This window comes from Amphiprion ocellaris, chromosome 3 (genome assembly GCF_022539595.1).
Source record: "Amphiprion ocellaris isolate individual 3 ecotype Okinawa chromosome 3, ASM2253959v1, whole genome shotgun sequence".
Lineage (NCBI taxonomy): Eukaryota > Metazoa > Chordata > Actinopteri > Pomacentridae > Amphiprion > Amphiprion ocellaris.
In genome coordinates, this window is record NC_072768.1 from 37,638,027 (window position 1) to 37,653,814 (window position 15,788).

The 15,788-nt window shown below is 39.9% G+C and overlaps 1 protein-coding gene across 3 annotated transcripts in view; it reads right to left on the reverse strand.

Moving 5' to 3' along the window:
* The window catches only part of plcg2 (phospholipase C, gamma 2), a 47,903-nt gene that overhangs the window by 9,122 nt on the left and 22,993 nt on the right, over nucleotides 1–15,788 (reverse strand). For all 3 annotated transcript variants that reach the window (XM_055009114.1, XM_055009112.1, XM_055009113.1), the window contains exons 12-25: nucleotides 14,904–14,989; nucleotides 14,671–14,788; nucleotides 13,363–13,531; nucleotides 13,181–13,276; nucleotides 12,135–12,221; nucleotides 11,278–11,447; nucleotides 9,712–9,912; nucleotides 7,658–7,780; nucleotides 6,701–6,881; nucleotides 3,859–3,927; nucleotides 3,661–3,770; nucleotides 3,151–3,247; nucleotides 2,998–3,070; nucleotides 2,453–2,625 (exon numbers count right to left, since the gene is read on the reverse strand). In XM_055009114.1, coding sequence (XP_054865089.1) covers nucleotides 2,453–2,625; nucleotides 2,998–3,070; nucleotides 3,151–3,247; nucleotides 3,661–3,770; nucleotides 3,859–3,927; nucleotides 6,701–6,881; nucleotides 7,658–7,780; nucleotides 9,712–9,912; nucleotides 11,278–11,447; nucleotides 12,135–12,221; nucleotides 13,181–13,276; nucleotides 13,363–13,531; nucleotides 14,671–14,788; nucleotides 14,904–14,989 — 1,753 coding nt within the window. The remainder of the gene's footprint in view (nucleotides 1–2,452; nucleotides 2,626–2,997; nucleotides 3,071–3,150; nucleotides 3,248–3,660; nucleotides 3,771–3,858; nucleotides 3,928–6,700; nucleotides 6,882–7,657; nucleotides 7,781–9,711; nucleotides 9,913–11,277; nucleotides 11,448–12,134; nucleotides 12,222–13,180; nucleotides 13,277–13,362; nucleotides 13,532–14,670; nucleotides 14,789–14,903; nucleotides 14,990–15,788) is intronic.

The following is a 15,788-nucleotide window of genomic DNA, read 5'->3' on the forward strand; positions in this document are numbered from 1 at the left end:
CTTCTTTGTAAAACTGATCAAACTCTTTCAGGTTGCACAGGGATTGTGAGTGAACCAAACTTTTCAAGCCCAGACGCAGATTGTCAGTTGGACTGAGGTCTGGACTCGGCCTCCAGAACTTTCACCTTGTTGTCTTTAAACTTCGTCTATGTAGCTGTTTGTCTTGATGGAACTCAAATCTTCTCCAAGTCTCAGTTCTCTTCCGACTGCATCAGGTTGTTCTCCAAGATTTCTCCAGATTTTGCTGCATTCATTTACCCTCTACCTTTACAAGCCTTCCAGGACCTCCTGCTGAGGAACATCATGATGCTGCCACCACCGTGCTTCACATAGGGGAATGTGTGTTTGGTGTTGAACAAACATAATGTCAAATCTGATGCCCAGAAAGTCTATTTTCCATCTCATCAGACCACAGAAGTAAAGTGTTGTTCTAGGACCAGGTACTGAGAAGGACCCTGCAGACGTACCTCCACTTTGGTGCAGGATGTTTGGTCTACATGAAACTGAGCTGAGAGTCACTCAGTGCATCTCTAGATTTAAAATGTGAACCACAGGAAGCAGTGCTGCCTCTTGATGTTTTCCTTTGACCACTTCCTGCTTGTTTCACAACTTCATGTGGTGTGAGAACATGAAGGACAGAAGCTTGCTGAAGAAGGTGAGATGTTTCAGCTGAAAGCACTAAAGTCATCCTCTGTCAGAAGAAGGTAAAACTGCTGCCACCACCATGTTTCCCATCATGATGCTGCCACCACCGTGCTTCACGTCATGATGCTGCCACCACCGTGCTTCACGTCATGATGCTGCCACCACCGTGCTTCACGTCATGATGCTGCCACCACCGTGCTTCACGTCATGATGCTGCCACCACCGTGCTTCACATCATGATGCTGCCACCACCGTGCTTCACATCATGATGCTGCCACCACCGTGCTTCACGTCATGATGCTGCCACCACCGTGCTTCACATCATGATGCTGCCACCACCGTGCTTCACGTCATGATGCTGCCACCACCGTGCTTCACATCATGATGCTGCCACCACCATGCTTCACATCATGATGCTGCCACCACCGTGCTTCACATCATGATGCTGCCACCACCGTGCTTTCCATCATGATGCTGCCACCACCATGCTTCACATCATGATGTTGCCACCACCGTGCTTCACATCATGATGCGGCCACCACCATGCTTCACATCATGATGCTGCCACCACCATGCTTCACATCATGATGCTGCCACCACCGTGCTTCACATCATGATGCTGCCACCACCATGCTTCACATCATGATGCGGCCACCACCATGCTTCACATCATGATGCTGCCACCACCGTGCTTCACATCATGATGCTGCCACCACCATGCTTCATATCATGATGCTGCCACCACCATGCTTCACATCATGATGCTGCCACCACCGTGCTTCATGTCATGATGCTGCCACCACCATGCTTCACATCATGATGCTGCCACCACTGTGCTTCACGTCATGATGCTGCCACCACCATGCTTCACATCATGATGCTGCCACCACCGTGCTTCACATCATGATGCTGCCACCACCGTGCTTCACATCATGATGCTGCCACCACCATGCTTCACATCATGATGCTGCCACCACTGTGCTTCACATCATGATGCTGCCACCACCGTGCTTCACATCATGATGCTGCCACCATCGTGCTTCACATTATGATGCTACCATCACTGTGCTTCACATCATGATGCTGCCACCACCATGCTGAAGATGAATGAAGATGAGTGAAGATGGTGTGTTTGTGATGGTGTGCAGCATTTGGTGTTCAGCATGGTGTCTAGTCTGATTGGACAAAAACCTCAATTTTGTTCTCTTCAGACCAAAGAACCTTCTTCCAGTTGACTTCAGAGTCTCCACATCTTCTGGTGAACTCTAGTCCAGATTTAAAATTAGTTTTCTTATCTCTCATAAAGCTTTGACTGATGAAAAAAACAGTCATAGTTGTCTTGGTGGCCTCCCTCACTAGTTTCTTTCTTGTTCGGTCTCAGTTTTTGAGGACGTCCTGATCTAGTCAGATTTATTTATTTTCCATGTTCCTTCCATTTCTTAATGACAGATTTAACTGGACTCCAAGAGATATTCAGTTGCTTGGAAATTTTCTTGTGTCCATTCCTTGACTTAGACTTTTCAATAACCTTTTCTCAGAGTTTCTTGGAGTGTTCGTTAGCCTTCATGATGTAGTTCTATCCAGGAGGACTGATCCACCAGTGAATGGACTTTCCATACACAGGTGTTCTTATAGTACAACCACTGACCTCAGATTATCTTTATTTCACTAACTGAACACTTACTTATTTAATATTTTAATCATTTGACATTACTTTGTAGAAATGTGTGTTCACTCTGATATGAAAGAGGGTATTTTTGTAAATTCTTGTCAGAGCTTTATAAGGGTGCTGTATGACCACACTGACCTCCTGCTCCCTGTTGTACTGTTTGCTCATCTCTCTCTGGGTGATGTCCCAGGCCACCTGGTACCACTCAAACAGCTCCTCCAGAGATCCTGCCGCCAGGTCGAACTGCAGACTGTCATCCTCCATGTTCTGCAGCGTCAACACATGAGGCTTCCCGCTTTTACCGTTCTTCACTGGAAACAAGGACGGAAGAACAGGCACCGTAAGACTCAAACCAACTCACAAACTCTGTGGCTGTAATTCTGGAATCAACTCTCCATCACAAGTCAATATGTACAAAGCCAAAATGCACATATTTGGTCCAAACTGAGTAAACCTGCTGGTGGAGGTCAAAGGCTTGTTTTCTTTTTAAAAAAAAAAACAAACAAAAAACAAAACACTTAAATTACACCATTTACCAGCCAAAGAAATGTGCAATTTTTGATTAAAAACCACAAGAACTCTCAAACAAAGTTAAAATCCAGCTAGTTCTGATTCAATGCCCTGATATCTGAGTCTGTTATTAAGATAAAAGATAAATCCTACTAAAACTAAAGTGTACTCACAGTTTTGGATGTTGCACTTGGAGATGTCCACGACTCCTTTACACAGCTCACCCAGTGGGTTGTCTTCCATGTCCTGTTTTAAAACACACATGCAGGTTATTTTCAGTCTGATTTAAGCTCAGATTAAACTCTAAACTGGACTTCAGTCTTCACCTGAGCTTTGCTGTCAGTCGGGCTGTTGATGGACATTTCTTCTACGTAGTTGGCAGGAAAGAACAGCTGCATCTTTCCACCGTAGTCACCTTTCCTCCTGCAGAGACGCGTGAATAGTTTGGAGGATATGTTAGTCATGGGAGGATCGTTGAGGGGTTCAGAGAAAAGACAAAAAGTTCAGGAGGTCTATTACAGAAGGTGGAACAGCTATAGTCAAAGCGGCAAAGAAACACAAATGACAGAAACACAAAACAATACATAGATACAGCAAATAACCCCATAGAGACAAAAAAGACCACAAAGAGACACAAAATGACCACAAAGAGATACAAAGTTTGTCAGAAAAACGATAATGGGATTCTTTTATCTCTATAAATCTGTATCTGTGTCTCAGGATCCGTCCATCTCAGCTCAGTACCTGCAGATGAACTTGGTGCAGGAACATAAAATGACCCTCAGATGGATAAAGAATCAGTTGTTGTGTCAGTTTCCTGTTGTGTGTCGACTCACCATCCGTTGTTCTCCTTGGACACGTTGTGTATCAGAGCTCCTTTCACAAAGCTCAGCTCATCCGGCCTCATGGCCTGGTAGCTGTATAAAGCTCTGACGGTGTTCAGAGGCTAAAGGAGACAAACAAACACAACCATGAATGTTTTTATCTATAGAAAAACTGCACAAAACTGCACAAACAAAACTGTTTATACTCACCAAGGCAGGTTCGATCTCATTGGGCTCCACGTACGTCTTCACCTCGTACAGCGACGCACAGTTTTTCTCCTTAGAGGCAAAACCCAACGTTAACAAACAGATAAAGAAAACATAAAATAACATGAAATACAAGAAAGAAATACTATAATACTCATGAAAATGACACAAAACGACTACAAAGAGACACAGAATGACAACAAAAAGACACAAAACAACTACAAAGAGACACAAAATGACCAAAAAAAGATGCAAAATGACCACAAAAACACACAAAACAACTACAGAGACCCAAAAAATTACAATACAAAAAACTCCCACAAACATAGCTTGCCATTCACATATACTTTTTGTATATTTTACAACTTAAATGCTAAATTAGTCAGTTTAATCTAAATAATTAATAACATTGTCGGGTCTTGGCCTTATTAGGGTCTGAGGACCACGAAGTGGTGCGAGGAACCTATTGAAACCCTAGGAATTATTATTTTTTAGTAATGTTGCTAACAGACAGACAAACAGAACATTTGCTCACAGGGGTAATGGGTGTTCACGTTCAGGACATGGGAGCCTGAAGGTGGAGCTTTAGCGTTGTGCTTGAGATAAACGGTGCAAACTTGCCTGGCCCAAAAGAGTCAAACTTGGCCTTCAGTGCACCATAGCACTCTAATTCTTTCAGTTCCAACTGTTAGTGCAGCACTGTCCACATCAATTGCAAATGGGTTTGTAAAAAGGTCAAATTCAACTCTCCGTAGTGTTGTTGTTGTTCAAATATTGTTAAATAAATAAATAAATCCTGCAGTTCTAGAGTGCTGAATCTGTAGCATTCTATCAGTAGAATGTTCAGAATCTGTTGGTAACATCATAATGGTGTCATCCAATACCACAATGATGACAGAGTTATAAAAAGCAGAACATCTTCACAGGTCTCACATGAGCAAAGTCAGTTCGAAAGACACAGACAACCAGCCCATCTACAAAGCGACAGAATGAGCTCACGGAAAGATACGTCCAGTTTGTGTGCACTACGCAAACTGCACCGCTACAACATGCTGGAAAAATATAGAAAGATCTCCAAGGCACTAGGAGATGCCACCACAACTGAGGCACCAGCGAAAAATGTGACAGGCAGTACCACCATCACTGCCCACCGTTGCAGTAGCCAAGTTTCCATACGAAAGAGGAATTCCTCTGATTTGTGGATCCTGCGCAAACAACAGAGATACCAGCTGCTGGTCTGCTATCGCAGAATCTCAGAGAGCAAAGAGACAACAGAGCCACAATCAGTAGTGGCCCCCAGACTGGCCACCAGCTGACGACAAATGTCCAGCAATCAGGTCCTAAGGTCCCTGATGCGATGAGCGCACTGATGTTGGCAATGTCCAACATCACCCTTTAATTTCTTTAAATTGTTTTAGTGTCAACACTGCAGTGGTGGAAATTTTATGGCAAACAAAATAAAATTTAAAAAAAATTTAAATGAATTGATTGCATTTCATCAATGGATGCATGAACATACAATTAACTAAATTAATAGTTACTCATGTAGTGTTCTTTAGGCTCTGTGCTCCAGCACATTTATTGCAAAAGTAAAATGACAGACATTTGTATCATTGGTGACAGATAGATGCTGTCATCTGTCTCAAACAAAAACCTACCCCTTCTTCTGATTGGCCAAACAATGGCCCTAGTAAACCCTGTCATAAAGCCTGTGAAATACTGAAGTACCTTTCTGGGACTGACTGGGGTCAATGTAACACTTAGCTGCCTTAGCTAACAATACCAACAACATGTTGCTATTGTTATTGTTTCTGAAATGTTTTGTAAATGTATTTTTGTACTTTCCCTATTGTAGCACGTTGAGATTCTGTATGTAAAGTGCATTATAAATTAAAGGCATTATTATTATTATTATTGTTACCAAGCATTTCTTACCACATTATGACAGGCTGCATGTGAGACCACATGACTCAGGCTTTAAACTACTTCCTCATCATATCATGTACAGATGTTGCATTTTCCACAACTTAATTGAGTGATTGAGTGGTTTAATGATGATTGGTGAGAAGGAAAAAATGACGTGTGTCTGCGTCAACACAATAAGAAGGGTTCTGTTTGTAGTTTTCTGCACTTGACATATGTTGGCAACTTTTAAAAGTACAGTCCCCCTTAGTGTTCTGTCCACATGATGTCATAATGTTGGAGCTGAGATGTTAGAGCATTTCTGGCTCATATAGTGAGTTTTCTGTGGAAAATGTCAAACGGGAATATTTGTGATCATTTTCACCTCAATATTTAAACATGTTAAAATAATTTTTAATGGCAATCTTATTTTTTACTGGAAAGCATTTTGGCACAGCAGCTGTAGCTTTAAATAAGGATGACTAGACTTAAATTTCAATTACATAAATGTCATATAATTATAATAAATTACTCAGAATTTAAGAAATCAGGGAATATTTGTAAAATGACAATTTAAAAAAATAAATTTTTCATATTTCAATCACTGATAGGAATATTTTTTCTTTTTGATAACGGCAAATATCCGTACAGTAACAAAATTTTCGCTGATTCAAATAAAGTAAAAAGAAAGCAAAAGGACAAACTATTATTTATGAAAATACAGATTTTTGATCTGAACAATATTAACAGTCTTGGGCTTTTACAGTAAAAATATTTTTTTGCATTATTATACTATATATTACCTGTAATTTAACAAAATTAAAGTAATTTTATCATATATTACCTGCAATTTAACAAAATGAATTAAAATTATTTTACTATATATTACTTGTAATTTAACAAAAAAAAAGTAAATTTTTAGCAGTCTAGTTCAGAAACTTACCGTGCTGAAGCGGTCGACCAGTTCGGGCGTCACTGGGTAACGCAGCTTGATTTTGCGATAGAGCGGCTTCTTCCTGAAATACTCGACGAGCTCCACCAGACTCTCGAACTCTGTGGTGGTTCCCAGCAGGTACATGTCGCCCTCCTTCTGGATCCGGCAGTGCTTCACTTTACCATCACCTCTGAAGGACAGAGAAGCCGATTCAAAACTAAAAACTACACAAAATGCTCTATTCGCATGTTAAACCTGCTGAGTTCAAGCAAAAAAAAAAAGGCTTTAAACTTGGAAGATACCTCCCCACTACAAATAACCAGTGGAGAAGGCTCAGATTTTTGCCTTTGCAGCTTCTAATAAACAAATATTTGTCAAAAAATCAAGTTAATTTGTCTGTAAATTCATCTTGTTTTAAGAGTTTTAAACGTAAAATGACAAAGCTAGGTCTTAAACTCTTAAAAGCCAAATTTAGAGTTTTAACTGGATCTGACCTGCTGACTGAGACATGGAGGGTTATATAAACGCAACAAGAAATCAAGTTCAAGGCGCTTCAATCTACATTATAGGTCTTCAAATTCACCTCATGTTAGGAGTTTATATCTACAAAACTCCAAAGCAAGTGTTTTTAGTCTTGTCAGATTTACAGTTTTGACTAGTTCTGACCAGTTGATTGCGACACAGACTTGTATAAACACAAATATGAAATTAAAAATAAATAAAATGAAGAAATAAAAAAGAAAACTAATAAATCCTTTAAAAAATAATTAATAATTTATAATAAATAGTAAAATAAAATAATTGAAAAAAGAAATTTTTTAAAAATCTAAAAAAAAATAACTAAGAAACATTGCATTTTGCATTTTCTTGCTTAAAAAAAAAAAAAAAAAAAATCGTAAACAAATTCTTGATCTTCAGAACATGATATTCTAGTTTTGCTGAACTGAACCTCTTTTGTTGCCGTACCTGAACGTGATGGCAAACGAGTCCACTTCTCCCTCTCTCTGCCGGATGAGGAAAGCTCCGTCTCTGGGAATCCTCAGCAGGTAATCCTCCGCCTGACCTCTGCTCAGGTTACTGTAGAACCACCTGCACAGATCACAGGTACGTCAGGCACCAGCAGGATACTGTTCATAAAGTCACATATACGTCAGGTGATGCTTCAGGACGCTGCTGTGGCAGAAACAGAAGTGTTTCTACTTTCATGTTTGTAGAACGTCCTTAAATAGACTGAAAAGACAGAAAGAGGAGACATGAGATATCTGTGGGTGTATGAAAGTGTGAACAGACAAGCAGCAGCATGTGTGGTTGACAGAAAGTGTGTGCAGAAATGAATGTAATGTTTTTACTATGTCAATTTTAGAAAATTTTGTGAAGATTAATCCATCTTCTGATAAAGCTAGAAGACATTAACCACACAGAAGTCTTTGTCATGGTGCCCACTGCTAGCCAAACTCCCACAATGCTCTCTGCTTGCCAACACAGACCTGAACATATTTCAACACAGCAAACGAACTACAGTCTTCCAACCTTGTCCTGAGTGAGTATAATCTAGGTTTTTTTAATAATAATGCATTAAATGTCAATATAATATTTTAATGTAAAGATGAACGCTCATTCTGATAAACCTACACGCAATTACACCATATCTGCAGCGTCTTTGGAGTCTAGGGGGCTTCCTAGCAAATTTCCAACCTGTTATGGTTCCCTTATGTACTTGTGTTTGGTGCATAAGTTATGGCCAGAAGTCATTAACCACCACAGAAGTCTTTGTCATGGTGCCCATTGCTAGCTAAACCCAACAATGCTCTATACTAGCTAACATAGACCTATAACCTACATAACTTGCAGCTCATTTTGGCTTTACAGGGCTTTCTAGCAAGTTTCCTGCCTGTTTTGGTTTCAACCACCACAGAAGTCTTTGTCATGGTGCCCACTGCTAGCTAAACTCCCAGAGTGCTCTCTGCTTGCCACCACAGAACTGTCCATAGTTTGAGCGAACACCTCCTCGAGTCGAACACAGCAAACAAACTGCAATCTTCCAACCTTATCTTGGGTAAGTATTATCTATGTTTTTAATACTAAAGCATCAACCAACAATGTCAACACAACAGTTTAATGTAAAAAGGATTACTTCTAAGAATAAATCTACAGATAGTTACACCTAGCCTGCAGCTCCTTTTGACTTTAGGAAACTTTCTAGCAAGTTTTTGGCCTACATAGGTTGCTTTCTATACTAGTCTCTGGTTTGTCAGCTATCTGGCCAGAAGTCACTAACCTCTACAGAAGTCTTTGTCATGGTACCTGTTGCTAGCTAAACTCCCACAATGCTGTTTGCTTGCCAATCTGGAACTGCCCCTTTCCTGAGGGAACATCTCCTCGAATTGAACAAAGCAAGAAAACTGCAGTCGTCCAACCTTGTCTCAAGTGAGTATCATCTATATTTTTTAATAATAAAGCACCAAACAACAAAGCCAGTGCAATGTTTTAATGTGAAAATGGTTGCCCATAATGATAAACCTACAGAGATTGATACCTAATCTGTCCAACAAGTTTACAGCTTGTTTTGGTTTCCTTGTGTACAAGTCTTTGGCTCATGAGCTCTGACCAGAAGCCATTAACCAACACAGAAGTCTTTGTCACGGTGGCCCTTTGCCAACTAAACTCCCACAATGCCGTGTGTTCCAGCAATCCCCTATTCAGGTTTTTACAGCATTAAACACAGTAAACACACTGCATTTTTTCAATTGTTTAAACAGCAAGAAGCTCCTCCTAGTGGAAAACAGGTACAACAGCTAAACGATAATGCATTTTCTACTATTTTTTGTCTTCTGCCTCAGTTACTATACTTTCAATAGGTTAAATATGAACTTCCATAGTCTATACATTGTCTGTCAAAGTAATTCAGTGCTTATAGAACCCGACCATACATCTGCATTATGATTCCAGTACATGTGTGCTGTCCCCAGTGATGTATTAGACTCGTGTGGGGTGTTTTTGTGTTGCATTGTGGGACGAACCCTTCTTGTAAATGCGGGTCGGGTTTCGGTACGGCGTCGGTGAGGCACAGCTCGAAGTCCTGGCAGCGCAGCGGCGTTTCTCTGTAGTGCTGGATCAGTGAGTAAACGCTGGGGAAGTGGAGGTTCGGCGTCAGGAAGAAGTAGTTGTGGCCGCCTTCAGAACCAGAGCGAATACGACAGTGCTGAACTCGACCACCACGCCTAAAATAAAAGCAAGACAGATGAAATATTTACTTATTTAAGGGTTTTACTTCATTTCTAATGTCTTTTTTTACAGTAAAGAACAAAACTGAAGACATCTAAACTATTAATTACCACATAATTATGCAGCAAACTAAACAGTGTTAGTTTTAATGGCAGCTTTTCACACTGTTGTCAGGTTGTTTACCAGCTTCCTGAGGTCGTCAACTGTAATGGTTTCCAATTAACACGTGGCGAACGTTATCTGGTGCCTTTTCCAAACAATTTCTGTTTTTGTTTTGCTTTTTTGCTCCTGTTACATTTTTCCTCACTGTGAGCTCATTTTTCACTGCAAAATGAAGTCCTGCACCTCTAGTTATAATACCATAAATTATAAAATAGCAGAAGTTTACACTTTGATTATTTATTTTACAAAAAACTAAAAAAAATCTGGAGTCAATATGTCCAATATGTTTCTACTAGTGTTATGACTCAAATGACTCAAAATGTGTTTAAAATGACAGTTTTTGAATCATTTTGGACAATTTGAGTCATTTTGGACATCTTTTAGTCCAGTTTTGAGTCTCTGTTCATCATCTGTAGAAAGATGTTTCACCATACTGAACGTAACTTCCAACAACTTGCTCCTCAGTTCACTGATTCTGTAGGTTTCATGTCTTATTTTGTGTCATTTGTGTTGTTTTGCGGCTCATTTAGTCAATTTGTCTCATTTTTGTTTACTGTCTCATTTGTTATCTCGTTTTTTTTTTTTGGGGGGGGGGGGATTTGTGTCTTGTTTTTGTCTGCTCATCATCTGTAGAAAGATATTTCTCCATGCTGAATGTATCTCCAACAACTAGCTCCTCTGTTCACTGTTTCTCAGCCATGCTGCATTTATTTTATTGATCCAGTAGCTTTGGCTTTCCTCTCAATCTCTCTGTGGAAACACTGCCTGCAGTTCAATCTAAAAAAATTTGGGCACAAAACTGTTGGTCACAACTGGATCAGTCATCTGGTGCAAATGGTTTGTTTTTGGTGAAATGTAATATGAGGCATGTAGAATAGGCAATTTTATTGAAATGTCACAATTTCAAACTTAGGTGCTGTTTAATTTTCCTGATCCTTCATAATACATTCAGGAACCATCTGAAAGCTGTAAATCCAATGATAGATGGAGTCATTTAAGTGATTTTTTTAAAGATTACATATCTTTCAGATATATTAAAGGGGAATCCATCAGGCTGAAAGTGGAATTATCCTTTTAGTTCACATTTCATTTCATCACAAACTAAAGGCCACTTCCATTGTACAGGGACCACACATTGGACAAAAATGTTTACGTTTTTGTGTTTTTGGAGATGAGATTTAAAAAATGCGATGCCGTACCAGAAGGAGAGGGTGCAGTCGGTGACGTAGGTGTCACTCTGTCGGACCAGGAAGGTTCCGTCTCTTCCCCCAGTTTCTGCGCAGGAATCGTGGATCAGCCGCTCGGCCATCAGCCTGCCTTCCTTCATACGACCATGAAACCACGGTTCTGAACAGTGCAGGTCCTGGTACTGAAAAAACACACGTTCATGCTTGTTTTAGCACAACATAAGGTCTGTTAATTTTGGTCAAAGTAGTGCAAACACTCAGATTAGTTCTGAAAACTACTATTTTCATTGTCATTTAAGCCATTTTTAGAGAAAAAAATGAAAGATTTCAATCATTTGCTGCATCTATTTTTCAATAATTAGATTTTTATTGTAACATTGAGGTTTGGATTGTTGGTTGTAATGTAGTTTCTCACTATTTACAATATTTTTACAAAGCAAACAAACTCATGTAGATGACATGTTTGCATAAAAGTGCTTCTAGGGAGTGTTGCAGGAGCACTGGGAGCAGAGCAGCACTGCACATAGATTGCAATCAAATTTAAATCAGGTACAGTTTTTGATGTGAACTTTTTAATCAGAAGTTTGATCCATACGAGCACTGAAAAAACCTGCAGTAAAATGAGCTTCACCTTGAACAATCAAGACAACATAAAACTGTTTTTATTTTAATGCATGGGTAACAATGCATCTCTGCTTTGAGTATTTTTAATATCTAAAGTACATTTTCCTGGTGAACTTACACACTTTCACCATTAAAGTAGAGTATTTTAACCAAAAAATATCCATAAATTCTTCACTGTTTTATAGATTTTTTAAAAGTATTTTAGATTGTAAATTTGCTGCTGAACTCTGGAGTCCTCGTTTTACCTTCCTGGAATCTTCTTCGTCCTCCTCGTACTCCTCGGCGTAGTACAGCTTGTCGTCAGAGATCACACAGTAGTGCTTGTTCCACCGCTGACAAAAACAAAGCGAAGATTTACGTTAGTCATTTGTTCACCGTCGATGCCTCCTGTGATAATCAAATCAGGGATAAAACAAAAGGTTTCACACATGGAAAGACCAGTTGAAGTAGTGATGCTAAAAGCTAACCAGCTAAGCAGATGATGTGTCTCGTTTTATTTGATTAAAACATTAAATCAATTTGTTTGTGGAGCTAGAAGTATATATAAGACCTGTGGATAAGTGGAAAAAATATGTTCATGTTGATTTCAGGTTTTTTTTTCCCAGGTTTGTAAAATAAATAATCAAATAAATTCAACTTTATCGATTTCTTTTTGTAATGATTTGTGGCATTATGACTTTATTTATTATTACTATTATTATTATTACTACACAGGAGATATTTTTTGAGTATTTTTGATTTTTCTCATGCTTGTTCTGTTTCTATAGAGGTGCTGGACTTTATACTGCACAGAAAAATGAGGAAAAATGTGACACAGTCAACAAAAACACTGCTTGGAGTTCAGAGGGTTAACACTAATTTGAGTGTTAAAGTGTCTTATTTGAAGGGCTGCACAGTGGTGTAGTGGTTAGCACTTTCGCCTTGCAGCTAGAAGGTCCCTGGTTCACGTCCCGGCTTTCCCGGGATCTTTCTGCATGGAGTTTGCATGTTCTCCCTGTGCATGCGTGGGTTCTCTCCGGGTACTCCGGCTTCCTCCCACAGTCCAAAAATATGCTGAGGTTAATTGATCATTCTAAATTGCCCGTAGGTGTGAATGTGAGAGTGATTGTTTGTCTCTGTATGTAGCCCTGTGACAGACTGGTGACCTGTCTAGGGTGTCCCCTGCCTTCACCTGAGTCAGCTGGGATAGACTCCAGCCCCCCCATGACCCTAGTGAGGATTAAGAGGTATATAGATAATGGATGGAGTGTCTTATTTGTAGTGCAAAGTCAGTTAAGGTTTTAGGCAGTACCCGGTCCACAGGGTCCCAGATCTCCAGGTCTCCCTGCTTCTGGCCCTTCCTGAAGTCTTTGGTGATGCCTCCTCCCTCCACGCTGAGCTTCTTGTGCTGCTCCAGGACGACAAAGAAAAGATTTCATGAGGAACTGTCATCACCTCTCACCTGTAAGCCGCCTCCACTGACAGCTCACACACCTTCAGTATGATCTTCCCCTTCAGCTGAGTCGGCGACGGCAGCTGCTCGGCCATCTGCTCCACCGGCTCGGTCAGCAGTTTGTCTCCGAACACGTCCCTGAAGATCCGAGCCATCTGACGCTGCTGCTCCAGAGGACAGTGCTCCTCGATGGACAGGATCAGCGGGAACCTGAGGCAGAGCAGCAGGATGCCAGATGTGTTGGAGAAAAACAAAAACCAGGAAAGATTCTGACAGGATTTAAATCTAGAGGTGGCTTGGAGAAATTCTTGTAGGGGTTTTGAATAAGAAAATGTCACAAAATGACTAAATGGGCTTTTCTGTTACCTAAAAGAACTCTGCAAATGTTGGGAGCCACAAATCTTTGTACTAATAAAGGTGTAATGTGTGGCAAAAAATGGTAAAAGCACTTTGTTTTCATACTGAAAACAGAGTGGAGACAAAAAAAGAAGTAAAATGCTGTAAAATGATGCTGAAAAAATGATTTCTGGGAGGCAAAAGAGTCACTACAGATCCAGTATGGCATCCCTAAATTAAAAAGACATGGGATTAACAAGATTTTGAGACATGAAACAACCATGAATTAACACAAAAATGAATCCAAAGACACAAGAAATAATTGCAAAAAGAAACAGAAAATATAAGAGACAGTATACACAAAAGACATAAATGGCTCCAGAGGCACAAAACAACTAACAAGACAAATAGAACGACCAAAACAGACCATGAACAATCACAGAAACAAAAAACTAACCGAAAAAGACAAGTGAACACAACTAGAAAGATACACGAAATGATCACAAAGAGACACAAAACAAGCACAAAGAGACAAAACAACCACAAGAAACACAAACTGACCAAAAAGAGGCACAAAATGACCACAAAGACACACAAAATGACAGCAAAAAGAGACAAAACAACTAGAAAGGCACACAAAATGACCACAAAGAGACACAAAACGACCACAGAGACCAAAAATATTACAAAAATTGACCATAAAAAGACACATGATGATGACACTGATGAAACATCAAGAAGACAGATACAGACCACAAAGAAACACAAAACGGCAAAAACGGAACACAAAAAGACCCAAAAGACAAAAGAAAAACACACAAAATGACCACAAAGATGACAAACATGACAATAAACACGTTGTCCAGCAGCTACATGTTCTGTTAAAGGAAAGCTTCAAACCCAGATGAACAGAACTGAGTGTTCATAAGCTTAACATTGTTCTTTATGGATCTAATATCAGGGTCACTCTGACACTTTAAAGGATAAAGACAGATTTGTGTTGTGATTCTTACTCTGAGGTGACGAAGGCGTGTTCGTTGATGGCTTTGACCACGTCCTCAAACTTGATCTTGGTGGTCCTGGTCCAGCCGTGGTAGATGATCGGCTCCCCTGGTCCTTCCCAACAGTCCACTGTGGATAATTCAGCAACACACCACAAGGAAATGAAAGCAAACAAATTAGTTTCAGGTCCGGAAATCACCCACTGCTAAACTAAATACATGATCATGTCAGTGTTTTTACTGACGTTCAACACAGCGACATCCCAGACGCAGACAGCGAACGTAGGCCTCGGTGGACGACTCACTGCGGAGCTGATCACCTGTCAGGTAGCTGTTTAGAACAACACAACACGTGGTACATTACACACTTCACCAGATAACACCTTCCTCATGTAGGTCACCTCTGGAGGATATGGTTTTACAAGTACAGCTACACAGAGGCAAAAAAACGACCGCAAAATGATGATGCAACAGCTGCAAAAAGACACAAATCAACCAAAAAGAGACACGAAATGAGCAATAGATGGACAAAGAGACACAACGCTAAAGCAGAAAGACACAAAGCAGCTACAAAGAGGCACAAAATGATCATAGAGACACAAAAAGAACTCCAAAAAACAGAAAAAACAACAAAGGGACACAAAATGATAACAGATACAACATAACGACAACGGCATACCAAAAAGCTACAAAGAGAAACAAAATGACTACAAAGAGACACAAAACAATCACAAAGAAAAATTTAACAATCAGAGACACAAAAAGGTACTAAATGATGACAGAGACACAAAACAACCACAAATAGACACAAAATGACCACAAATAGACACAAAACTACTAGAAAGACACTCGAAATGACAACAAAGAGACACAAAACAACTAGAAAGACACACAAAATGACAACAAAGAGACACGAAATGACAACAAAGAGACACAACAACCACAGAGACACAAAACAACTAGAAAGCCACATGAAATCACAACAAAGAGGCACAAAATGACAAGACACAAAGACTAGAAAGTAGAAAAACTAGAAAGACACACAAGACATCCACAAAGAGACACCCTGACAATTATCCCAGAGGCACAAAAATGTACTAAATGACCACAAACAGACACAAAATGACCAC